Genomic DNA, 26,439 nt, shown 5'->3' with positions numbered 1-26,439 from the left:
CTTCTCCACAAGGCATGACGGAACTACGGGAGCTAATGGACCAAATTCGACAGCTTCAGGCTGAAAATGAACAATTGAAAGCACAGGGACAGGACAGAAACAGGGATACTGATGCTTCTACTTCTAACAGTGAGTCTCGTATAACACCTGCCTTTCTTGATTCTGAACAGTCTACATCTAGTAATGCATCTGGGTCTGCTTCGATTCATGCACGTTATGTTTATGTCCCACGAGAGCGCAAATGTTCTAAATTTACTGGTAAAATGTCTGTTGACCTAATCACTTTAGATCAATGGGTCACTGAGGTCCGTAGATGCCTCGAGGCTAGGCCTATGCCTAATGCTGAACAAGTGTTGTTTCTGTACGATTATCTGGATGGGGGGGCAAAAGCAGAGGTGGAGTTTCATGAAGCTTCAGATAGGGATACACCTGAAAAGATTTTTAAGATTCTTGCTGAAAATTTCAGTTGTTCTCAGTCCTATGTGGCGGCGCAGTTGTGTTTTTTTCAGCGACACCAGAAAGAGGGGGAGTCCCTACGTGATTTTTCTCATGTCTTAAAGTCTTTAATGGACGCTGTAATTAAAAAGACACCTGGTGGAATTTTAAATCATGACTTAGTGCTACGCGACCAGTTTGCTGAAAATGTAAACGATGACATGTTGAGAAGGGAGCTAAAAAGACGGCTTGCACTAGACCCTGACATGAGTTTTGTTACACTCCGTAGCATAGCTATTAAATGGGTGGATGAGGGAAAACAAGGAATGAGGACTAGACCCAGAGCTTTCTCTTTCGATACTCACGTATCTGTTGGGGGTAGTCGCGGTGTAGATTATAATGCAATATCGGCAACCAACACTGAAATGATAGAGCTAAAAGAACACAGGCTCTATGGTTTCCACAATAACAGAAACATTCTTTTGGGAAAATTTTCAATCCCGTGAGGAGTCCCTTAAACCGTGCAGTTGGCTCCAATTACGAGCAGCGAATGGGTACGAAATCCCATACTCAGGTTATCTTGAATTGGATGTGACCGTATTGGGTAAAACCTCCCCTAACATGGGCATTTTAGTAGTGCGGGATCCAACCGATCCTTTTACTCAACAACAGAAGCGTGTGGTCCCTGGTCTATTAGGTATGAACATCATCCAGAGCTTTTATAAAGAATTGTTTGCCGATACAATGTCAACCTCAGCCCAGGTCTCTCTGATGGATAAAGATAGCAGAGTATGGCGACAGGCTTTTACCACATGCCAGTCCATTGAGAAACTCCATAGTAAAGGGTGCTTAGGCAAGGCTAGAGTTCAGAGTTCTGCAGTTCGCATTCCTGCCGGGTCTCTAAAACTTATTCCCATAGTTTGTCCCAGCGCTGCTAACCTCTCCCTCCACTCTGTGCTAATGGAACCGCCCATAGAAGAAACCCAGTTGCCAGTGGGTATTTTGATCTCTAAGGCGTTACTATCAGTGAAGAACGGGCTGGTAGAAATACCAGTCACTAATGTGAGTTCACAAGAGGTGTGGCTGCAACCGCACACCAGCTTGGGTGTACTCCATATGGTTCAGGTTATGTCTTCAGGGTGTTCAGTGAACATTGTGAAAGGGTGTAGTGGTGAACAGGTGGCCGTAGTCCAGTCAGCTGAGATTAAAACTACTCCCGCAATTGATTTTTCTAACATGTCTTGGCCAACCCTATCTGTAGATCAGGAATATCAAGTAAAAGTACTATTGCAGAAACACAGCGATGTTTTCAGTCAGGGGGAGGGTGATATAGGGTGTACCACTTTGGTAGAGCATCAGATCCACCTCAATGATGATGTCCCCATTAGGCAGAGATACCGTCGATTGCCTCCTTCCCAGTACGACCAAGTCAAAGCCCACATCCAGCAGCTGTTGGAGACAGGAGTTGTGAAACCTAGTTCTAGTCCCTACTCGTCGCCTATAGTTATCGTGCAAAAGAAAGGGGGGGACCTTAGACTCTGTGTTGACTATCGGCTCTTGAATGCAAAGACGAGGAAGGACGCTTACCCACTCCCCCGGATAGACGAGTCCTTGGATGCATTGACTGGAGCGAAATGGTTCTCAACTTTAGACCTTGCTAGTGGTTACAACCAAGTGCCAGTTGCAGAAGTAGATAAGGCCAAGACAGCATTTTGTACACCGTTTGGACTCTTTGAGTTTAATCGTATGCCTTTTGGCCTTTGTAACTCACCGAGTACTTTCCAGAGGTTGATGGAGAGGATTTTTGGAGATCAAAGCTTTCAATCACTTCTACTTTACTTGGACGACATAATCATCTTCTCAACATCTTTTGACGAACACCTGAAGCGCTTGGAGCTCGTCTTTAACCGTCTGCACAGTAACCACCTCAAGCTAAAACCATCTAAATGCCATTTCTTTCAAAGAGAGGTAAAATACCTGGGACATGTCGTTTCTGCCGATGGGGTAGCTACTGATCCGGACAAAGTCAAAGCAGTAGCAGAATGGAAACAGCCGGCCACCACAAAGGAACTAAGATCTTTTCTGGGGTTTGCATCATATTACCGTAGTTTTGTTGAGGGCTTTGCAAAGATCGCCACACCATTGCATAGACTGGTTGCCCAGGTGGAGTCAGGTACTAATAGGTCTAGGTCCTGAGCTAACGTACTGGGAAACGGATGGACCCCAGAGTGCCAGCAGAGTTTTCAGACTCTAAAAACCCGCCTGATTAGCGCCCCCGTCTTAGCGTATGCTGATTTCACGAAACCGTTCGTTTTGGAAGTCGATGCAAGTCATGCTGGGCTTGGTGCCGTCCTAGCCCAAGAGCAAGATGGACGTAGGAAGCCCATTGCTTTTGCCAGTAGAGGGTTACGACCAACTGAGAGAAACATGTCCAACTATAGCTCCCGTAAGCTAGAGCTTCTGGCCCTTAAATGGGCCATAACCAGCAAGTTTAGAGAGTATCTTCTAGGTGCAAAGTTTGTAGTCTTCACCGACAATAACCCATTAAGTTATTTGCAGACGGCTAAGTTAGGGGCTACAGAACATCGCTGGGCTTCAGAGCTAGCTATGTTCGATTTTGAAATCAGATACCGCCCAGGCTCTGCGAACAGAAATGTGGATGCACTTTCCAGGCTGCCAGCCCCTGTTTCCATCTCCACGGTGGCCCCAGGCATAGAGGTCCCCTTAGTCCCTTCGAGTGCTAGTGACCGGAAGACCCAAACCCTGTGCCAAGAGACCAGTGCCTTACCAATCCGACAGAAGGCCAACTTGCAAGCCCTACAGATGGAGGACCCTGCTATTGGGCCATTCATTCAGCTCTGGAAACGAGGAGCAGGTCCAACAAAATCAGAACGGATACTGCTGCCCCCAGAGACTCAGAAACTGCTGAAGCATTGGCTAAGGATTCGGTGTCGGGATGGGGTGTTGTACCGCAACGTTCGGCTGCCAGGGTACAGTAGAGAGACGTTTCAGCTCATCTTGCCGCAGTGCCTAAAACAGGAAGTCTTGAGAGGTCTTCATGATGATCATGGACATCAAGGTATAGAACGTACAACCCGCCTTATTAGAGAAAGATGTTTTTGGCCTGGTATGTCTCAAGAGATCGAGAACTATTGTCAGGAGTGCGGCCGTTGCATTGTAGCAAAAGCGGTCCGCCCACAAGTGAGAACTTTTCCAGGGAACCTGACCGCGTCCAGACCTCTGGAGGTTGTAGCCATCGATTTCACCACTTTAGAGAAATCAACAGATGGGCGTGAACATGTTTTGATTGTGACGGACGTATTCTCAAAGTTCACGCAGGCATACCCAGCCCGTGATCAGAAGGCCAGCACAGTAGCTAAAATACTCACGGAGGGTTGGTTTTATCGGTATGGGGTGCCCAAGCGGCTTCACAGTGACCAGGGTAGAAGTTTTGAGGGAGACCTCATGAAACATTTGTGCCAGTTGTACAATATTGCCAAGAGCAGAACGACACCGTACCATCCGGAGGGTAACGGGCAGTGCGAAAGATTTAATCGCACGTTACACGACCTACTCCGCTCGTTACCCCCGGATCAGAAACGTAAATGGCCCCAAGCACTTCCCCATGTTCTGTTTGCTTACAACACCACTCAGCATGCATCAACTGGCCACTCACCCTTTGAACTGATGTTTGGGCAGAAAGTACGACTGCCAGTGGATTTTCTATTGGGCAGTACTGAGGAGGAAACTGGACCTGGGCATCCTCACGATTGGATGCTACAACACCAGCATAATCTCAGGGCAATTTACACACATGCACGGGACCGGTTAATGCTCTCAGCAGAGCGTCGAAACCAGCAGGTCACCCCGTCAGCGAACCAGCCACTTGCCCCTGGCACATTAGTCCACAGGAGGAGCCACCCTTTGGGCCGCCATAAGATTCAAGACTTTTGGGATGCTACAGTGTATCGAGTACAAGAGGCCTTGGACCAGGATGGGAGAGTGTACAAAATCTGCCCAGTGGAAGGGACTGGACTGGAAAAGAATATTCATAGATCAGAGCTTCGAGTGATTCCAACTAAGGCACGGGCAGACCTGAACCACTCCACAATACTTCACAGAGTATGGGATCGTCAAGAGCCGGAGAAGTCTGGAATAAGTAGGTTGCGGTCGGCAGAGGATAGTGATTCAGAGGATGGGATTGTGCTGATGGAACCATTGACTAACATGGAGAATAACAGTGGTACACCGCCCAAATCTCACCACCTAAATCCACCTAGCCCCCCAGGGCTGATGACACCCACAACCCCTACTCCCTTGTTAGTAAGATTTAGACCTTGGGTATAAGTAGAACGGGGGATATTCTCACCGAGACGGCGAGTTCTTAAAGCTGGGGTGGATGTGACCAGATTAAGTGTTTTAGTTGGGAAGTAGACACCTATGTAGGCTATCTACACTTACTCCAGTCCTACAGAGGGAGTCGGTTGCAGGCTAACTTCCTGTGTTTAGTTTTCCACTAGGAAGTAGATAAAAGCAGTGTGCAGGGTGGATGAATTGTTTGTGGTTGGCCCGGTCAGCGTGCGTTAAGTGCGAGCTGAAAAGTTATTTATAGCAGAAGTTTATCTTCGCGTCAGGTGCAGCTTGTTAAAAGTGGGACGAGTAACTGGTCGGTGCATCGCCTTTGTTCTCAATCAAAAGCAGCGACGCGGCGAGCTGGAGCAACGAGAGCTTTTCATGCATACGGGCGAATTGCTGTTGTAGTTGTAAACAGGAATGGTAAGCAGCTGTTTCTTGATTGTCGCGTGCAACTCAGAGAGCGCGGTAAACGAGATCGTCCTTTAATAGAGCTGTCCTCCTCGCTCTTAGCTTTTAGGGATTAAGCCGGATGCCGAGGAGTCGAGTGGAGCACCAGTAATTAATACAACTAGGAGCGGGGATCCTAAGTGCAAGGTAGTGATTCACTGATGTAATTTTGTAATGATTTAATCTATTAATGTGGGATGTACTGTGCCAATTGTTTGTCCCTTCCTTGCTTAAATGTGTTGCACTATTGCTGTGAGTAGAAATAGATTTTATATATTTATTTTGTGTGGTATGTTGTAAGTGAGGTCTTATACTGTGTGAAACACTATTGTGTAAACCAGGGAAGGATAATACAGTTAGGAGGAAATTGTTGCAGTTGGTTTTATGCTATGTGTGCTTATGGTATATTTGTGATTTATTGCAGAAACTGAGTGTTTCGGGGTGCAATTGCCGCTTTCCCCTATTATAAATGTGAGAATTGTATTGTACCTCCAAGGTGTATTGTACATTTTGTTTTGTTTGTTGTTTTCTTTGCTTTCTTGAAGGGGTGGTTTTTGATGAATGGTCTGGTAAACAGTATCCTAACATTGCGCAACACTTACCCAAAGCTAACCTCCAGCGTAGAATTGGGGTGGTTTCTCATGTATTATTCAGTTTGAGCTTGTCGTGTACTGGATTTCCATATTGCTGGTGCTGTGTTAACTAAGATTGCGGTATTTGATACACTGTGTGATAGTGAGGTTTTGCTGTTGGCCATTTGTGTGCCTATGGACAGTATTATTTGCCAACCTTCAATATTTTAATGATACCATTTGTGATAATAAAGCAAGATATAATTTTTTTGTATACCAGCCTCTGTCTTCCTTTGAATCCTTTAAGATACCTGTTGAAGGGAACTAGGTAACACTGATAAAGAAAAGTTCCATAATGTTACACTAATAATCGTCATCTGTTGTATATTATCAAGACAAGTCTATAAAGCCTCTATCTACAGGCGGAGGCACTGACAACGCGCTGAAAGACAGGACCGAGCAGGTAATATTTAATATGAAACAAAGTCTCAACTTTCAAATTTGGTCAGTCAAACAAAAATAAAATAGGCCTACCGGTTTTTGGCTCTTTAATGTGTCGTGACAGATTGCCTCAGTTAAAGCCAAGTTCAAATCCACCGAAGTTAATCAATAACTCTTCTGACTGCTTTGTCGCACAAAAATGGTAGAATTTGATTGGTCAGATCACATGTCAATCAAACTCAATACGAATGATGAATTGACGGCATGTAAAAAAAAAAAAAAAAATTACATCACTCTAACACCCCCCACCCCCACCCCCACGATGAAACCGGTAATACCGGTGTTGTCACAAGTCGATTAACCGGTGGAAGAATATTATCACCGTCACATCTCTAATAGATGGTATTAAATGTTTGTATTTTGTATTAGACAACACAGTTCTGTTCCAATAAATAAATAAATCAAAATCACACAGACATTATTTAGTAATTTAACATTATTTTATATACTCTACTTTTTACATTGCTTTATTTTCAACACAAAATTAAAATTAAATGTGTGTGTGTGTGTGTGTGTATTTGTGTGTAAACATTCTCAGCATGAAATGTGTCTGTTCCTGTGGGTTAACTGCACCATCACATGTGTTATGCTCTGCTCTGCCTCAGAACAGCTGTATTCTTATATTGGGTCCCTTAGAAGCTGGATTGGGTCCCTTAGCCCTACAATCTAAGAAAGAAGTTAAGAGCCTAGGTGTAATTTTGGACTGTGACCTGAATTTTAAGTCTATTAATTAAGTGACAAAAAATAGTTTTTATCATCTGAGAAATATAGCCAAGATTCGTCCTTTTTTAATCTGTGGATGATGCTAAGAAACTCATCCATGCTTTTATCTTTTCTCATCTTGATTATTGTAATGCTATGTACACTGGCCAACCTAAGGGCTCTATAGCAAAGTTACAATTGATACAAAATGCAGCAGCCAGAGTACAAATGAAATTAAAAAGGAGAGAACATATTACACCGGTTTTAATCGAAATACATTGGTTACCAGTTCATCAAAGGATAGATTTTATGGTCCTTTTATTTGTTTATAAAACTCAGCACAATCTGGCACCTTTATACATTTCAGACTGTATGTCAAGATATGTTCCAAATCGTAGATTTAGATCCTCTAATGCTAATCTTCCGTCACATTATAGTTATTCATAAAATATCAGGTGGTGCTTTTTTTAGCCACAATGCTCCAAAATTCTACAGCTCAATGTAAGTTGTATATATTTTGTAATTCTATGTTTATTATATTAGTAATTTAGTAAGTCATTTTATATGAGATATAATCTCATATTTTATTTATATATTCATATTTTTACGGTTTGCAATTTAGTAAGTCATTTTAATTTATGAGAAAAATTAAATCGAGGACCGTGACGTCCAGTGTTGGGAAAGTTCACTTTCTACATGAACTAGTTCAAAGTTCAGTTCACAAATTTTAAAATGAACTAGTTCAGTTCATAGTTCATACTCAAAATTTTTAACTAAGTTCACAGTTCCAAAAATGAACTAGTTCATAGTTCTTTTTTTCCATGTTGCTGCGAGATACTATTTTTCAAAATGATTGCCACAGCCCATATATAACCACAGACAATTATTTTATCAGTTTTAACACTGAAGCTTTATGAGCTTTAGATTATGATCAAGATTGCGTAGGTGGATGTGTTCCTGGTAATTTGCCAGTTAATAGTATAACATTTAAAGCCCCTTAAATGAACGAAATGACTCGAAAAAAGATTTGTTCATTTTGATGAACGAGATCGAACAAGAGAGTCGGTAGACACTGGTGGCTGGTGTTGCCAGATTGCGTGTTTTTTCTGCTACATATTAAGGCCGGTTTACGGTGTTTTAGCCGGGTTTTCGCCTGGAAGGCTCAATAGAAATCTGGCACTCTATTGAACGAAGTTAAACTGAGAGAGCGTGCCTTTCACAGACACCAGAATGAACGAGTTCACAGTAACGTTTATCAGGCAGTAATACAGTACGTTCAGTTCACGTTCTCCCAAAATATGAACGAGTTCATGAACTATCGTTCAATGAATGCGTTCAGGCACAACACTGGTGACGTCGCCCACGGGGTCCGGCCGGGCTCAGCCCGAAGGAGCGACGTGGGGCCGCCTTCCTGTGGGCTCACCACCTGCAGGAGGGACCGTAAGGGGCCGGTGCTGAGAGGATCGGGCGGCCGTCAAAGGTGGGGACCTCGACAACCCGATCCCTGGACACGGAAGCTAGCTCTAGGGACGTGGAACGTCACCTCGCTGGCGGGGGAGGAGCCTGACATTGTGCGTGAGGTTGAGAGGTTCCGACTAGAGATAGTCGGGAACACCTCTACGCACGGCTTGGGCTCTGGAACCACACTCCTCGAGAGAGGATGGACTCTTCACCACTCTGGAGTTGCCCATGGTGAGAGGCGGCGGGCTGGTGTGGGTTTGCTTATAGCCCCCCAGCTCAGCCGCCATGTGTTGGGAAATCCTAGAACCCGGTGGTGGACACCAAAAGTAAGGGATGCCGTCAAGCTGAAGAAGGAGTCCTATCGGGCCTGGTTGGCTTGCGGGACTCCTGAGGCAGCTGATGGGTGGTTGTGGAGGCAAAAACTAGGGCCTGGGAGGAGTTCGGTGAGGCCATGGAGAAGGACTATCGGCTGGCCTCGAAGAGATTCTGGCAAACTGTCCGGTGCCTCAGGAGAGGGAAGCAGTGCCCTACCAATGCTGTCTACAGTAGAGGTGGGGAGCTGTTGGCCTCAACTGGGGATGTCGTTCGACGGTGGAAGGAATACTTCGAGGATCACCTCAATCCCGCTGTCAAGTCAAGTCAAGTCAAGTCACCTTTATTTATATAGCGCTTTTTACAATACAGATTGTATCAAAGCAGCTTCACATTGAAAAAATGAAAATAATACAACATAGTTTGTTTCTAGAAGAAAATTGCATCATTGTCTACCCTAATAAGGCAGATCAATAATATCGTTGAATATTAAATGTCCCCAACTAAGCAAGCCAAAGCCAAGGCAACAGTGGCAAGGAACCAAAACTCCATCAGGTGACAGAATGGAGAAAAAAACCTTGGGAGAACCCAGGCTCAGTCGGGGGCCAGTTCTCCTCTGGCCAACGAGCGAACAGTGTATGATTATGATCCAGGCAGCATTACGGGTCAGAAGTCAGATTGGTCGTGTCGATGAGGCCGGAACTTCAGGGATGCGTCATGGTTGGGTCCACGTGCAGATCCACCATCTAGTCTGGATACGGCCAGGGTCCACCTCACTTCAGAAACGGAGTGTCTGGTTGACACTTCAGTACTGCGTTGTCGTCGTGTCCAGGCGCAGGTCCTTCATCGGATCTGGATACGGCCTGGATCAGGCGGACTGCGGTAAACCTCGGTGTAAGCAGAGAGACTAATATTAACGTAGACGCCATTCTTCTTATGATGTAAAGAGTACATCAGGATTCATGGGAAGTGTTCCCGGTTCCGGCTGAACTAATCTATGCAGCCTAATATGGAATTATAGAAGTCTATAATGTGTTATGTGTATGCTAGGTCAAAGAGATGTGTTTTTAGTTTAGCTTTGAACTGACAGAGTGTGTCTGCTTCCCGGACACTGTTAGGAAGACTGTTCCAGAGTTTTGGTGCTAAATAGGAAAAGGATCTACCGCCAGCAGTCGATTTTGATATTCTAGGTATTATCAACTGGCCGGAATTTTGAGATCGCAATAGACGTGAAGGACTATAATGTGTTAAGAGCTCGCTCAAGTACTGCGGAGCTAAACCATTTAGTGCTTTGTAAGTAATCAGCAATATTTTAAAATTTATACGATGTTTAATAGGCAGCCAGTGCAGTGTTGACAGAACCGGGCTAATATGGTCATACTTCCTGGTTCTGGTAAGAACTCGAGCTGCTGCGTTTTGAACTAGCTGTAGTTTGTTTATTAAGCGTGCAGGGCAACCACCCAGTAGAGCATTACAATAATCTAGCCTTGAGGTCATGAACGCATGAACTAATTGTTCCGCATTTGTCAATGAGAGCATATGGCGTAATTTAGATATATTTTTAAGATGGAAAAATGCGGTTTTACAGATACTAGACACGTGACTTTCAAATGAAAGATTGGTATCAAAGAGCACACCCAGGTTCCTAACCGACGACGAAGACTTAACAGAGCAGCCATCGAGTGTTAGACAGTATTCTAGGTTATTACGTGAGGAAGTTTTTTGTCCAATAATTAGAATCTCTGTTTTTTCAGAATTTAGTAGTAGGAAATTACTAGTCATCCAATTTTTTATATCAGCTATGCATTCCGTTAATTTTGTGAATTGGTAAGTTTCGTCTGGGTGTGAAGAAATATAGAGCTGAGTATCGTCAGCATAACAGTGAAAATTGATTCCATGCTTCCTAATGATATCTCCTAATGGTAGCATGTACAGAGTGAACAGCAGCGGTCCTAGTACTGAGCCTTGTGGTACGCCATACTGAACTTGTGATCGATGAGACATCTCTTCATTTACTGCTACAAACTGATAACGGTCAGATAAGTATGATTTAAACCATGCTAGTGCAATCCCACTAATCCTAACATAGTTTTCAAGTCTATTTAAAAGAATGTTGTGGTCAATGGTGTCAAATGCAGCACTAAGATCGAGTAACACTAATAGAGAGACACAACCACGATCGGATGATAAGAGCAAATCATTTGTGACTCTAATGAGAGCCGTCTCGGTACTATGGTACGGTCTAAATCCTGACTGGAAATCCTCGCAGATATAATTTCTTTCTAAAAAGGAACATAGTTGTGAGGATACTGCCTTTTCTAGTATCTTTGACAGAAAAGGTAGATTTGAGATCGGCCTATAATTGACTAATTCTGTAGGATCACGTCATGTCACGTCTTCCATTGAGGAAGCAGAGGCTGATGGCTCAGAGGTGGACTCGTCCATCACCCAAGCTGAAGTCACCAAGGTAGTTAAGAAACTTCTCGGTGGCAAGGCACCGGGGGTGGATGAGATCCGCCCTGAGTACCTCAAGTCTCTGGATGTTGTGGGGCTGTCTTGGCTGACACGCCTCTGCAGCATCGCATGGCGGTCGGGGACAGTGCCTCTGGGATGGCAGACCGGGGTGGTGGTCCCTCTTTTTAAGAAGGGGGACCGGAGGGTGTGTTCCAACTACAGGGGGATCACACTTCTCAGCCTCCCTGGGAAAGTCTATGCCAGGGTACTGGAGAGGAGAATACGGCTGATAGTAGAACCTCGGATTCAGGAGGAACAGTGTGGTTTTCGTCCAGGCCGTGGAACATTGGACCAGCTCTATACCCTCTACAGGGTGCTGGAGGGGTTCATGGGAGTTTTCCCAACCAGTCCACATGTGCTTTGTGGATTTGGAGAAGGCATTCGACTGTGTCCCTCGCGGCAGCCTGTGGAGGGTCCCTGTATGACCGAAGCAGGAGCTTGGTTCGCATTGCCGGCAGTAAGTCAGACTTGTTCCCGGTGCATGTTGGACTCCAGCATCATTTTTATAGACAGAATTTCTAGGCGAAGTCAGGGGCCGGAGGGTGTCAGGTTTGGTGACAACACGATTTTGTCTCTGCTCTTTGCGGATGATGTTGGCCTCATCAAACCAGGACCTTCAGCATGCACTGGGACGGTTTGCAGTCGAGAGTGAAGCGGCTGGGATGAGAATCAGCACCTCCAAATCTGAGGCCATGGTCCTCAGTTGGAAAAGGGTGGCTTGCCAAATTCAGGTTGGGGGAGAGTTCCTGCCTCAAGTGGAGGAGTTTAAGTATCTTGGGATTTTGTTCACGAGTGAGGGAAGGATGGAACGGGAGATTGACGGACGGATCGGTGCAACTTCTGCAGTAATGTGGCTGATGTACTGGTCTGTCGTGGTGAAGAAAGAGCTGAGCCGCAAGGCAAAGCTCTCGATTTACTGGTCAATCTACGTTCCTACTCTCACCTATGGTCATGAGCTTTGGGTCATGACGGAAAGGACAAGATGCCGGATGCAGGCGGCCGAAATGAGTTTTCTCCGCAGGGTGGCTGGGCGATCACTTGGAGATAGGGTGAGAAGCTCGGCCACTCGGGAGGAGCTCAGAGTAGAGCCGCTGCTCCTCCACATCGAGAGGGGTCAGCTGAGGTGGCTCGGGCATCTGTTCCGGATGCCTCCTGGACGCCTTCCGGGGAAGGTGTTCTGGGCGCGTCCCACTGGGAGGAGACCCCGGGGAAGACCAAGGACATGCTGGAGAGACTATGTCTCCTGGCTGGCCTGGGAATGCCTCAGTGTCCCCCTGGAAGAGCTGGAGGAAGTGTCTAGGGAGAGGGAAGTCTGGGCATCTCTGCTTAGACTGCTGCCCCCGCGACCCGGCCCCGGATAAGCGGAAGAAGATGGATGCATTTTAATTTATAAAGCACATTTACACACACTGCAAAACTGACCAAAGTGCTGTACAATGAATAACTAAAAAGACAAGTAAAAAATTAAACACTGTGTCTGTTCCCCTAATTAGGACATAAGAAAACTCCTAAACCCATTCAAGGGTAAAAATTGAATTGATGTTCAACAAATTAAAAACAGATATAATACAGATGAACAAATGATAAAGCTCGGGTTACTGAATATTCGATCCCTTACTTCAAAAGCACTTATTGTTAATGATATGATTGCAGACTATAATCTAGATGTGCTGTGTTTGACAGAACCTGGCTAAAACCAGACAATTATATTACTTTAAATGAGTCAACCCCGCTAGATTACTGTTATAAACATGAACCTCGTCTGAAAGGCAAAGGGGGAGGTGTTGCTCTAATTTATAGTAATATCTTCAGAATTACTGAGAAGTCTTGTTTTGAATATAATTCTTTTGAAGTGTTGTTGTTTAATGTAACACTATCTAGTGTAAATGATAAATCACGTTTAACATTTGTGCTGGCTACTGTATACAGGCCACCAGGGCACCATAGAGACTTTGTCAAAGAATTTGCTGATTTTTTATCCGAGTTAGTATTGGCTGCATATAAAGTCCTAATTGTTGGTGATTTTAATATACATGTGGATAACAAAAAAGATGCATTGGGATTGGCATTTAAAGATATTCTGAACTCTATTGGAGTTAGACAACACGTGTCAGGACCTACACATTGTCGTAATCATACTCTCCGACTCCGTGTTACAAAAATGTTAGACCTATCACTTCTGCCACTAAAGATTGCTTTATTAATAATCTTCCTAATCAGTTTCATCATCTCAGCATCCCGGATAGCTTAGAAGAACTAGATATTGTGACAGAAACTCTTAACTCTCTCTTTTCCAGCACTTTAGACACAGTTGCTCCTTTGCGCTTAAAGAAGATTAAAGAAAATAGTCCAACGCCGTGGTACAACGAGCACACTCAGGCCCTGAGAAACTAGAGGTATTTCGCATTTCATGGAAAGAGAGCTCGATTGCTTACAGAGAGGCCTTAAAAGCTGCTAGATCTGCTTATTTTTCAAACCTATTAGAAGAAAATAAACAAAACCCTACGTATTTATTTGAAATAGTGACTAAACTAACAAAAAATAAATCTTCAACCCCAGATGTTTCCAAGCAGCACAGCAGTAATGACTTTATGAACTTCTTTGGACATCTTGTTGGTTTTATACAAATTACTTAAGCAGAGAATATTTGTTTTCAGTTTGAATCCGATCATTTAAAAGTACACACTTAAATGTTTATTAAAGGTATATGGCTCATAAATGTGTGACAAGTATTCGCTGAGTTTGGTTTCAGTTTATAGACGTGCTCAAGAAAAAAAAGTTTACCGTGACGGGGAGGCAGAAAGCATGACGGGGAGGCAGAAAGCACACAGTTTATTTTCTTCATTGTACAAAAGCACAATGTTTTGATTCGATTGTAAGTGGACACATACAAAAGTAGAAATATCACAGATTCTTTTTTCATAATTCTTTTTTCTGTATGACCATAAATGACGGAGTAATTTAAGTTTATTGTGCTACTATGTGAAGAAAATCCAGCAAAACGCGCCGGCACGTTTGTCGACCCCGGAGGGTTAAAGAACACCATTAAAACTTTTAATACAATTAATTTAAAGCATTTAATACAACTTCATCTTCAATCTTTGAACTTTTGGGGAAAGTTTAAGAAGGATGGATCGATTGGATCTTCTCCATCAGCACCATGGACAACCAGTATTTTAATGATGTGCTGAGGGATGTCACTGCAGCTGTCCTCCTGCATACAGTTTAGAAGAAAAATTATAATTCTTTTGAAAAAAAAAAAAAGAATTGCTGGAATTATTTGAAGTGACTTCATTATCACAACAGAGTGAACACATACACAAACTAAATTACAAATTTTTTGTGATTAAAGCACTATTTTTACTGTTTAATACAGTAAAGCTGCTTTAAAGCAATCTATATTGTATAAAAAACTATATAAATAAACACAACATGTGCGTGCATGTATGAGAAATACATTAAGTTCATCTTATTTCCAAAAATGTGAACAAGCTCAATTTTGATCAAACACACCTGACTCAGTTTGTCCAGAAATGGCCTCAGTTTGGTCCCCACAACCAGGGCCGGCGCGTCCATATAGGCGAACTAGGCAATTGCCTAGAGCGGCACTTTTGTAAGGGCGGCAAAATGTGTGCCAACCGGGAATGAACAATTCACAAAATAGACTATATGATTTGCTGAGCTGCCGCTCCCCCGCCCCGCCCCCTGCTCTCACGAGTCATGACTGAGTGATGGGAAGTTCGGATCATTTTACTGACTCTCTTGTTCGATCTCATTCATAAAAATGAACGAATCTTTATTTGTAATTAAAGTAATTTCATTAATTTAAGTGGCTTTAAATGGTATACTTTTAACAGCCAAATTCCCCGATCACATCCACCTACGCAATGTTGATCATATTCTGAATTAAGAAATCATTATAATGCAGTCAAAAAAAATGTACTTTACCTTCCGAGTCTTTCGTTCATTTCTCACCTGACATACGCAATGAACATACGTTCATGAATCGAGACTTTTGAAGGAGAAAGCACACCAACAGGGGTTCGTTGTTAAAATATATTGATCCAGGGAGTATTTGCAAGGATGACGCCGTCAAGTCCACCACAGAACCAAGAGACCGCTAGCACAGCTAACGATACAGGAATTTCTATTAAAAAAAAATGTTGCACACCTGGCATCCGGGATGCCGCATCCCTCTCGAAACCTCATTCGCGCTTGAATATGTTCAACACTATAAAATCTGGTGAAATACAATAGGCCTACTCTTTTTTTTTTTTTTTCTTTCTTTTTTTTTTTTACAATCTTATATAGCCTATAGTCATTTTAATAGGATGGACAGTTGAAGGATATTTGCTTCCTCTTGGCCTACTAAAGTGTTCATACAACGGGAGTATTCTCTGGCTAGAGCAGGACAGCGGAGTGTGTGTGGACAGAAGTGCCTGAGCTTGTGTTTTGGGTTAAGCTGCGTTGCTTTGACATTGTGGAAAATAGAATAACAGAAACAAAATGTATTAGCCTTTTTACCCGTTATTATCAATCTAAATTAATTTCGTATTTAATTTAACTTAATTTAGTTTTTCTTTATTTAAATTTCGTTTTTCTTTATTTAAATTTCGTTTTTTCTTTATTTAAATTTCGTTTTTTTCTTTATTTAAATTTAGTTTTTCAAATTTAGTTTCCTCTTTATTTAAATTTAGTTTTTTTTCTTTATTTAAATTTAGTTTTTTATTTATTTCAATTTTGTTTTTCTTTATTTCAATTTCGTTTTTCTTTATTTAAATCTACCCTTTACTGTGTCAGTAATTTTTTAGTCAGAAAAATATTAGACTACCTTAAAAGTAGCCTTGCTTAAGTTAACAGACCTGTGTGTGCGTTTAATAAATAAGCAAATAAGCCCTGTTTAAAAGTTTATAAATTCTGAACGTGTCGCGTCTCACGTCTCGCGTGTCCATCTATATTGCACAAAACACTGCACTCCCTTGTGAAGTCGATTGGATGAACGGTTCTCGAAATAATCAAAATGCAAACAGACAGACAGACATATAGATATTCCATATAGATATTAGAGAGAAGAATGTTTAGCCCCCTCTCCCCGAAGCTTCCAATATTCGATGTTCATTACTACCGAAGCTTCGAAGCTCAAAAAATGGTATTCGGACCAGCCCTAGGGGCGGCACAATTGTTTTTCGCCTAGAGCGGCAGAAGTGCACTCGCCGGCCCTGCCCACAACACCTCCCTTGGCCTTCATCAGGGGCAATAATAAGTTTTGGCGTGCATTGGTCAAGTCTGAACATGAAACTCTGCTCCAGGGAAATTGTAGTGATTCTCCTGAATTCCTCCTTGATCTAATGTGACAAAATGATTCAAGAGTACAACAGCAGAAATGTGGTTAAATAGTCTGATGCAGGGAGCAAGCGTTATTTCTGTAACGTTACAAGGACTGTAACGTTAGATATCAATAGTGTAATGAACAATCCAGACCTCATTTATGCACGATTTAGTGCGATTGAAAATGTTTACCTTTATGTGTAACGTTCACATACCTTCCTGAGCAATATTCAGTAAGAAAATTCAAACTTTTCCATAGTCAACAGTATAACGTTAACGTTACTTCAGCAGGAAAGCGGTTAATGTTAATTTTAAGGCCTAATGTTAGCAAGCTAGCAGATACAATGGTAAAGATTTTCTAATAATTTCCAATCAGTCCGAAATTTTTACACGAAAAACAGTGCTTTTGTGAATCTATAAAACTATTGATAACTTTTCTGATTAAATATACCTTAACTAATGTAGGAAGTGAAATGTAAGAGTTAAGTTATAACGTTAATGTTCTATGAATTACCCACTCGCGTTACACTAATATGAGGTCATGTTATAAGATGAGCATTAATGTTTATTGAGTCAAGTAAACAAGAATCATCAAACAAAATCCACACAGACCCAAGTTTTATTAAATGTAAAACAGAAAGACAAACTTACCTTAAAGTTTAAACACGACAAAAAGCAGTCACGCAGCAGCTCGCCAATCCGTCTGACCCAAAGTGGCAGTCAGACTGTCTTGTCCAAACACGCATGGGCGGATTCAAACGCGCTATACTTTTCGATTAAAATTTACTTAAAATGACTATGTTTATGTGAAGTGACTATAAAACGTTTAAATATTACAAGCAAATATATAATAAGATTTACTCTTTCCAACCAGTTAATTTATTACATGAATTAAATGTGTAGATATTTAAAATTTTACTTTGAAAATTCTAGTTCTCATTGAATTTTAATTTTATAAAGTAAAAATTATGATGGTTAATTTATTACTATACCAAAAAGTTCGTTTTTACAGTGTACAAATATGTAACATGTTAATGATGGAATTACTTCATCATTTACTCTCCCTCAAGTTGTTTAAAACCTGAAATTGACTTCCATAGTAGGAAAAAAAAATACTATGGAAGTCATTGGGTCCATCAACTGTTTGGTTACCGACATTTTTCAAACTATCTTCTTTTGTGTTCAGCAGAAAAAAGAAATTCATATAGGTTTGAAACAACCTGAGGGTGAATAAATGATGACAGAATTTTCATTTTTGGGCGAACTATCCCTTTAATAGTTAGTATAAAGTCAAAATATATTTAGATTCACATATTATGGTGTTGTAGTTATTTGCCTGAAGAGGTTATTTTTTTAATTATTTTGTTTTATTTAATTATTTTGTTTTATTATTGGTGATTTATCACTTATTTTGGTGGTTATATTGTGAGAAATAACAGTATCGTCTTTCAATATAGCAGTTTTACAGGCTTTTATCATGTATCCTGACTCAAATAATGTGTTTCTAACAGCAAACACTCAGAATAAAGTGAGATGATCTGCTGATGATCCTGAATGGCTTGTTGAATGAGTGTTGATAGTCTGAGGCTCATCAATATTAACAGATCTGCTGAAAACACTCTTTATTTCATGACAATAGTTCCTGTTTTCACCTCATTTATTATGCTGATGTCTTCAGATCTCCTGTAAATTTACACTTAAAGCTCATTTCATTGGTGTCAGCAGACTGAGGGGATTTGTTGGCTACTATATGCACGTTTATTTCTGTTTTTATGATTTTATCTGTTTTTCTTACCATTATTTATATTTCGAAGAATTTAAATTATTTATTAATTTCTGTATTTTAATGAAGAAGCAGAATAATGTTAGGATTAGCAATACAAATAGATGGATGTCTAATAAATAGACAGACAGACAAATTCTTAGAAGTGTCGTAATTTTTTTTTTTAAAACACATGATTGATATTGTGATTTTGGCAGATCAGCTCCTCCCACACTGGAATACATCACCAGTGAAGCTCCTCCCACAGCAGTCACATCACCAGTGAAGCTCCTCCCACTGCAATCACATCATCAGTGAAGCTCCGCCCACAGTAATTCCCCAATAAATGCTGTAAATTCCCATCAGCTACAAGTGAAGATGAGCATCAGAGCATCAGGAAGAGCTGAAATCTGCAAAGACTGAGTTTATTAAAGAGGACAGTGAGAACATGAGTGATCCAGAACCCTGCATAATGAAACACACTGAAGATCCTGAAGAACAAAGAGGTTGGTGTTTATTCTTCATTCATTCATGATGCTGAAGAACATTCATGTTAGAAACATTCAAGCACTTCAGCACATTTAGATAAACAGTTCAACTATGAAATGGTACAGAATGTTCTGGGCAGGGCTCCAGACTAACTTTTTTTACTGACAAATTCTTTAATAATAAATGGACAACGTACAGATTTTACAATGTGCAGTTTTATTTTAAAGGAACACACCGACTTTTTGAGACTTTAGCTTATTCTCCGTATCCCCCAGAGTTAGATAAGTCCATACATGCCCTTCTCATCTCCGTGTGTGCCGTAACTCTGTCTGACGCACCCACCGCTAGCCTAGCTTAGCACAAAGACTGGAGGTTAACGGCTCCAGCTAGCATACTGCTTAGAGCCCTGTACGGGGCAAAAAATCCAGCCCTAACTGAGACCTGGCCCCATGGTGTTTAAGCCCTAATCTGGCCCCTGTCCGAAAACGTCTGCAATTTTTCAGCCCGAACCCGACCCGAGACCAACATCAATATCACTTTAAGCTCTCTCTGATGCGCGCTGACTTTGCTACACACACACGCTACTAAAAGGGAAAATTTTATTATATGCCTCAAACATAACTACCACCCCTGACAATTATGCCCACAAATATTAATACAGACTGTCCATTACAGAGAAGCATAAGCATGCAGTAGAGAATATTATATAGCCAAATGTGATCCAACAGTAAATAAAGATTTACGGCCTACCTTTTTTTGATGTTAAAGGAGAAGTTCACTTTTAAAATAAAAATTCTGTCATCATATACTCACCCTCATGTTGTTTCAAAGCTGAATGAATTTCTTTCTTCTGCTGAACAGAAAGGAAGATATTTAGAAGAATATCAGTAACCAGACAGTTTTTGGGTCCCATTGACTTCCATAGTATATATTTTTCCTACTATGGAAGTCAATGGGACCCAAAAACTGTCTGTTCTAAATAAATATTTGGTTGCACCCGCAGGCAAAAAATGCGACCAATTGGTCACAATCTGAAGCCCTGCTGGGTTTGTTTTTTTGTTTTCTCAAATGGTCAGTAGAGGAAGGTTTGAGAATTTTATATTGATTGTCAACATCAGATCAAGCTAAAATACTATTGTAACTTTTATTTTACATAATCAGTAAACACCAAGTTACTAATTAAGTTGTATTTGTCAAATATAAGTTATTCATAGTTATAGAGATTCTTCTTGGAGTAACTTTGGTAACAGGGTTGATGAATACAGTCAATGCTACAGTTTGTTTAAAAACTGAGACAAGGATTGAGATTATTTTCTTGTCTTCCCATCATGCAGTAGGAAGAGCCCAGATGATGTCACTTCCTGTGTGTCACAGTTTTAAGAAATGCTCTGTTTTTAAAAGGAGGAAAATCATGTCAAAAGAAACAGGGTTGAGTGAAACGTGTAGGGCATGGGTATTGCTAATAAACGTTTGTTATTTCTCACAGGGTTATTCACTTGAGCTTGTGTTTCTGGTGTCCCACTTTCACATGCGCATTAATGGAAGTCAGTGCAAGGAAAAGTCTAGTGTGAACGACCATTAGTAATTAACTGTTTTTGTCAAATAAATATCAATCTCAAAGTTGGTGTCAAAATATGGCAGTATTGTATATTATAATGTTAATATCATGTTAGATAATTGTGTCATTTACAAAATATATGTAATAGTTCTTGCTAAAGAAACATGGGATTTGTGCCTATAATGTTTTAAAAATAATAATTGGAAGATACATTTTCCTCATTTTTGGAAAGTTTCAAGGACATGTAATCAATTTATAAAAAGACATCAAATTATCATAATATTTTATAACCGTGATGCCGATTTTATTACACCAGGGCTCACTTTCATGTCCTTTCACATTATATTTCTCTCTTTGAATTATTTTGATGTACTGAAAATTAAATTAATAATTTTCTCTTTGATTTCAGACCTGATGGAAGAGAGTGAGGAGAGTGAAGAACCGAGTGAATTGGAGGAGGAGAGTGAAGAACTGATGGAAGAGAGCGAGGAAAGTGAAGAACTGAGTGAAGTGAAGGAGGAGAGTGAAGAACTGAGTGAAGTGGAGGAGGAACATCATGTCAATACTGAAGGAAAACCATTGAGTCGCTCAAAGACTAAAAAGACATTTATAAAGAAAAGAGCCAAGAAATCTTTCACCTGCACTCAGTGTGGAAAGAGTCTCACAAAGAAAGGAATTCTTGAGCAACACATGAGGATCCACACTGGAGAGAAGCCATTCATGTGTGATCAGTGTGAAAAGAGATTCTCATGCAAAAGTAATCTTAAGAGTCACATGATGATCCACACTGGAGTGAAGCCGTTCTCATGTGATCAGTGTGGCAAAACATTTCTTAGGTCATCAGAGCTGAAGAAACACCTGACAGTTCATACGAAGGAGAAGCCGCATTCATGTTCTGTGTGTGGAAAGAGTTTTTCATGGCTGACAACTTTACATAGACACGAGAAAACACACACTGGTGTGAGAGAGTACATGTGCTTTGAGTGTGAGAAGACTTTTATTACAGCGATAGAATTAAAACAACACGAGAGGATCCACACTGGAGAGAAACCTTACAAGTGTTCACACTGTGACAAGAGATTCAGTCACTCATCAACTCTGAAAACACATGAGATGAACCACACTGGAGAGAAGCCGCACACGTGTGATCAATGTGGAAAGTGTTTCACTGACAAAAGGCAACTTGATGTTCACATGAGGATCCACACGGGAGAGAAGCCATTCATGTGTGATCAGTGTGAAAAGAGATTCTCATGCAAACGATATCTTAAGAAACACATGAGGATCCACACTGGAGAGAAGCCGTTTTCATGTGATCAATGTGGCAAAACATTTTGTAGGGCATCAGTCCTGAAGACACACCTGACAGTTCATACGAAGCCGCATTCATGTTCTGTGTGTGGAAAGAGTTTTTCACTGCTGCAATATTTACACACACATCAGAAAACTCACACTGGTGTAAGAGAGTACATGTGCTTTGAGTGTGAGAAGACTTTTACTACAGCAAACTTTTTAAAACGGCACCAGAGAATTCACACTGGAGAAAAACCTTACAAGTGTTCACACTGTGACAAGAGATTCAGTGACTCATCATCTCTGAAAAGACATGAGAGGATCCACACTGGAGAAAAACCTTACAAGTGTTCACACTGTGACAAGAGATTCAGTCAGTCAGCAAATCTGAGAACACATGACAGGATCCACACTGGAGAAAAACCACATCACCTCAGTCTGAGATCACTGTAAGTAGTTTATTTTCATGTGCTGAGTAACAAAGTGAGACACATCAACACACATCACCCTATAGCCAAATCTCTCCTCTCCACCTATAGCCGGTGTGTGGTGAGCACAGGACTACTCGACAACAAAGATATTTGTCGACAATTTTTTATTGTTGACAATGTTGACTAATCATTTCAGCCCTAGTAACGAGCACGTTCGCGTTCCATGTGGAGATTTGCATGTAAATCTCTTTTGTGCCCGTGGTCAAATTAAAAATAATGAGCAAGTGCTTGAGAAACTGGACATCTTGTTGGTTTTATACAAATTACTTAAGCAGAGAATATTTGTTTTCAGTTTGAATCTGATCATTTAAAAGTACACACTTAAATGTGTATAAAGATATATGACTCATAAATGTGTGACAAGTATTTGCTGAGTTTTGTTTCAGTTTATTGACGTGCTCAAGAAAAGTTCAGTGAGACGGAGAGCCAGAAAGCACACCCTGTTTATTTTCTTTATTTTACAAAAGCACAATGTTTTGATTTGATTGTAAGTGGACACATATAAAAGTAGACATCTCACAGATTCTTTTTTTATATTTATTTTTTCTGTATGACCATAAATGATGGAGTAATTTAAGTTTATTGTGTTACAATGTGAAGAAAATCTAGCAAAACGCACGGGCGCGTTTGCCAACCCCAGAGGGTTAAACAAGGGTTAACTCATGTTCAACCAACAGGAATGTCTAATTTGTCAGTTCAAATCAATGCAAAAAAAAACACAAATTCGCTCTCTGACAGTAGGTGGCGCTCATGTAAAGCAGAAATGCAGCACTATACAGGGCTCTAGACTGAGACTAAGGCCCTGTCCCAAATGGCACACTCCGGACTTGTGGACTTCCTCAGAGTCCACACTTTGGTGACGTAATGTAGTGCAGACCTATAGGGCCCTTGGCGCGAGTCCACGAGGGCGCATTGAGAGGTAGTTTTGGGACAGACTCGATCGGCACGCCAGAAATAACGGCCTGGTTGTTGTTGGACAGGAGAAATCACGTTTTTGCGCTCCCGACGTCTTATCTCCATGTCAACTACACAGCTTAATTTTACAGTTCTATATTTTTATATTGTGCATGCCACCTAGGCATTAGACAATAGATACATCATGCTTATTTAAAAGATGTTGTAAGGAATATGACTTAGCTCAAATGATTATAGGGAATCAAAATTATGAATCGGGTTGATTCATCTATATTCTTACAATATTAATAAATTATTGAAGCTGAAATTTAGACTTATTCGTATACATCAATGTTCAATTACAATGAATTATAATTCAATCATTAATATACCCAAAATGTCCCTCTTTCAGATCAATTAATCAGAGTAATTTTAAGGGAAATTAATATATTAATTAAACAGTTGTTTGTCCCGCAAACTGGTCGTAAAATTAATTCCATCAACTTCTCAACAAAATTATCTCTTTCTTATAATTCGAAGAAAGCTATATTTTCTGGCCATGGAAAATTACTTTCTTGTTCTTATAAAATGTAGGTTACTTAACAGTAGCGCATTTGTAAAGCGTAGCTTGATCTTCGTTTCATTGACTTGTAAAATGAACACTTATACAGAGACAATCTAGGATATAATGGGTTTTTAATAATTGGACTAATACTACATCGAACTAAGGAATACAAGTTCTACAATTTACATGAGTATGCATATAACAATACAAACAGTAAAAGACAAATACAAGACTAAACGGATAACAGATGAGAGAGGGAGAGGAAGGGAGAAAGTGAAACTAAAGTTCAGGATGAGAGAGATCACCGAGATGATCTCAGCATGGCAAAATAAGTAAGTAAGTAAATTTTATTTATATAGCACCCATCACAGAAAGAATCACAGAGTGCTTTACAAGTAGCAAGTATACCATTTAAAAAGCATCATACAAACATAAAAACATAAAACATAAAAGCACAATCAACTAAAAGCTTGTCTAAATAGCAGTGTCTTCAGCTGTTTTTTAAAAGAAACAATAGAATCGGCCACACGCAATGACAAGGGCAAGGCATTCCACATTTTTGGAGCAGTCGCCTGAAAGGAGCGATCTCCCCGAGTTTTAAGGCGGGTTTTAGGTACCATCAGGAGATTATGACCTGAGGAGCGAAGAATACGAGACGAAGAGTAAGGGGTCAACATGTCAATGATATATTGAGGCGTCTGTCCATGTAGTGCTTTAAAAGTTAAAATTAAAATTTTATAATCAATTCTGTATTTTACCGGAAGCCAGTGGAGAGTAAATAAAATTGGAGTAATGTGTGCCCTTCTGTTTGTTCCTGTTAAAAGCCTGGCTGCGGCATTTTGAACCAGTTGGAGACGTCTCAAAGAACAATTGTTAAAACAAGTAAAAAGAGAATTACAATAATCTAACCGTGAAGAAACAAAAGCATGAATGATCATCTCCATGTTAGTTTTGGGCAGTATTGTTCTTAATTTAGAGATACTGTATTTCTCAAATAATAAAAGCAGCTTCTGACCAGCTGTCTAGAATGACCATCCAGGGACATCGATTGGTCAAACAAAACACCAAGGTTTCTTAGGCTCGTCTGGAAAGACGAGTCCAAGGAACAAAGGTGTTGTTTAATTTGAGATATTTTTTGTTCTGGAGCAATGATCATAGTTTCAGTCTTTTTTGTATTCAGTTGTAGAAAATTTTTATATAACCAAGACTTAATGCATGACAGACATTCCAGTAAATCCGTTAATTTTCCAAACTCAGAATCATTAAAAGAGCAGTACAACTGAATGTCATCAGCATAAAAGTGATAAGACACATTATTAAAATTTCTGATTATTTCACCAAGCGGGCTCATATATAATAAAAACAAAAGAGGACCTAAAACTGAACCCTGAGGAACTCCGTATGACAGAGGGGTCATATCTGACAGAATGTTATTAACAGACACACAGAATGATCTGTCGCTCAGGTAAGAGGTAAACCATCTAAGAACAACACCAGAAAAACCCATTTCATTGTGTAATCGATTTAACAGGACCGTATGGTCTAATGTATCAAACGCAGAAGATAAGTCAAGTAAAATCAGCACTGTGTACTGTCTTGAGTCAGCAGCCATCAGAATGTCATTTGAAACTTTAAGAAGTGCCGTCTCAGTTGAATGGCATTTCCGGAAACCTGACTGAAATTTATCAAGTATATTTTTCCCATTAAGAAATGTAGTCAGCTGGCCAGCGACCACTCTCTCAAGAATTTTAGATAAAAAAGGCATTTTAGATATCGGCCTGTAGTTAGTTGGCACAGAAGAATCCAAATTAGGTTTCTTTAGTAAAGGGCTGACAACTGCTTGTTTAAAATGACTGGGAACAGATCCACTTAAAAGGGAAAGGTTAATCATTTTAACAACAAATGGTCCAAGTAAATCAAACACATTTAATAACAACGAAGTCGGCACTACATCGAGCGGGCTAGAAGATGGTTTCATTTTACTTAATATACTCTTAATATCATCTAGATTGATAGGAGAAAAAGTATCCCAAGTGTATGAGGCAGCTGACCCACATGAAATGACATCAAGAGATGGAATAATAGTATTTCTAATATCTTGCACCTTGTTTACAAAAGCATTTAAAAACCTATTGCAATCACTCTTTGAGTGTACAGGTACTTGGGGAGCAAGGGGAGAGACGATCTTAGATATTGTATCAAACAGGACTTTAGAATTATTCTTATTCTGAGTTACAAGATTAGTAAAGTATTCTGACCTGGCCTGTTTTATCTTAACATTTAGCAGTGAGATAAGCTCCCTCAAATGCAATCTATGTACTTCTAGACTTGTGGATTTCCATAAACGTTCAACTTTACGGCACTTTCTCCTGAAAGACATTATATCATCATTCATCCAAGGGCACACATTATTAGGGAATATGCTTTTACTTTTCAAGGGAGAAACTAGATTTAAAACCGACAGACACTGATTATTAAAAGACTGAAGAAATAATTCAGCATTATTACAATCAATAAAAGAACTCGGGTCAAATGACTCCGAAAATTTCTCTGCTGTAGCTTGATTAATAATACGTCTTTGCAACATCGGTCTACAAGGAAGACAATCAACATTAGAGGACAGATTAAAAAATATGCAACAATGATCTGTCACATTTATGTCCACAACACTCAAATGGTCGATACTCAGACCTAATGAAAAAACAAGGTCCAGAGTATGGCCTTTTATATGTGTAGAACCTAAAACACATTGTTTAAAA

The 26,439-nt window shown here is 40.5% G+C and overlaps 1 protein-coding gene across 1 annotated transcript; it reads left to right on the top strand.

Annotated features, from left to right (window-relative positions):
- LOC311094874 (uncharacterized protein) lies at positions 1–22,542 on the top strand. Its single transcript, XM_084133069.1, has 3 exons — positions 1–129; positions 18,609–18,896; positions 20,847–22,542. Exons 2-3 carry the CDS (start codon positions 18,839–18,841, stop codon positions 22,181–22,183), a joined length of 1,395 nt encoding a protein of 464 aa, XP_083989195.1. The 5' UTR covers positions 1–129; positions 18,609–18,838; the 3' UTR covers positions 22,184–22,542.
- The last annotated feature ends 3,897 nt before the right edge of the window (positions 22,543–26,439 follow it).

Source organism: Abramis brama, assembly GCF_963993115.1.
Source record: "Abramis brama genome assembly, chromosome: 1".
Lineage (NCBI taxonomy): Eukaryota > Metazoa > Chordata > Actinopteri > Cypriniformes > Leuciscidae > Abramis > Abramis brama.
Note: the sequence above shows the minus strand (reverse complement) of the source record. Positions and strands in the feature narration are given on the sequence as shown.

Excerpts from the sequence above, each read along its gene's own strand:
- LOC311094874 (XM_084133069.1), top strand. The coding sequence starts at position 18,839 with ATGAGTGATCCAGAACCCTGCATAATGAAACACACTGAAGATCCTGAA. Across the intron at positions 18,897-20,846 it reads AGATCCTGAAGAACAAAGAG|ACCTGATGGAAGAGAGTGAG; the intron begins GTTGGTGTTTAT and ends CTTTGATTTCAG.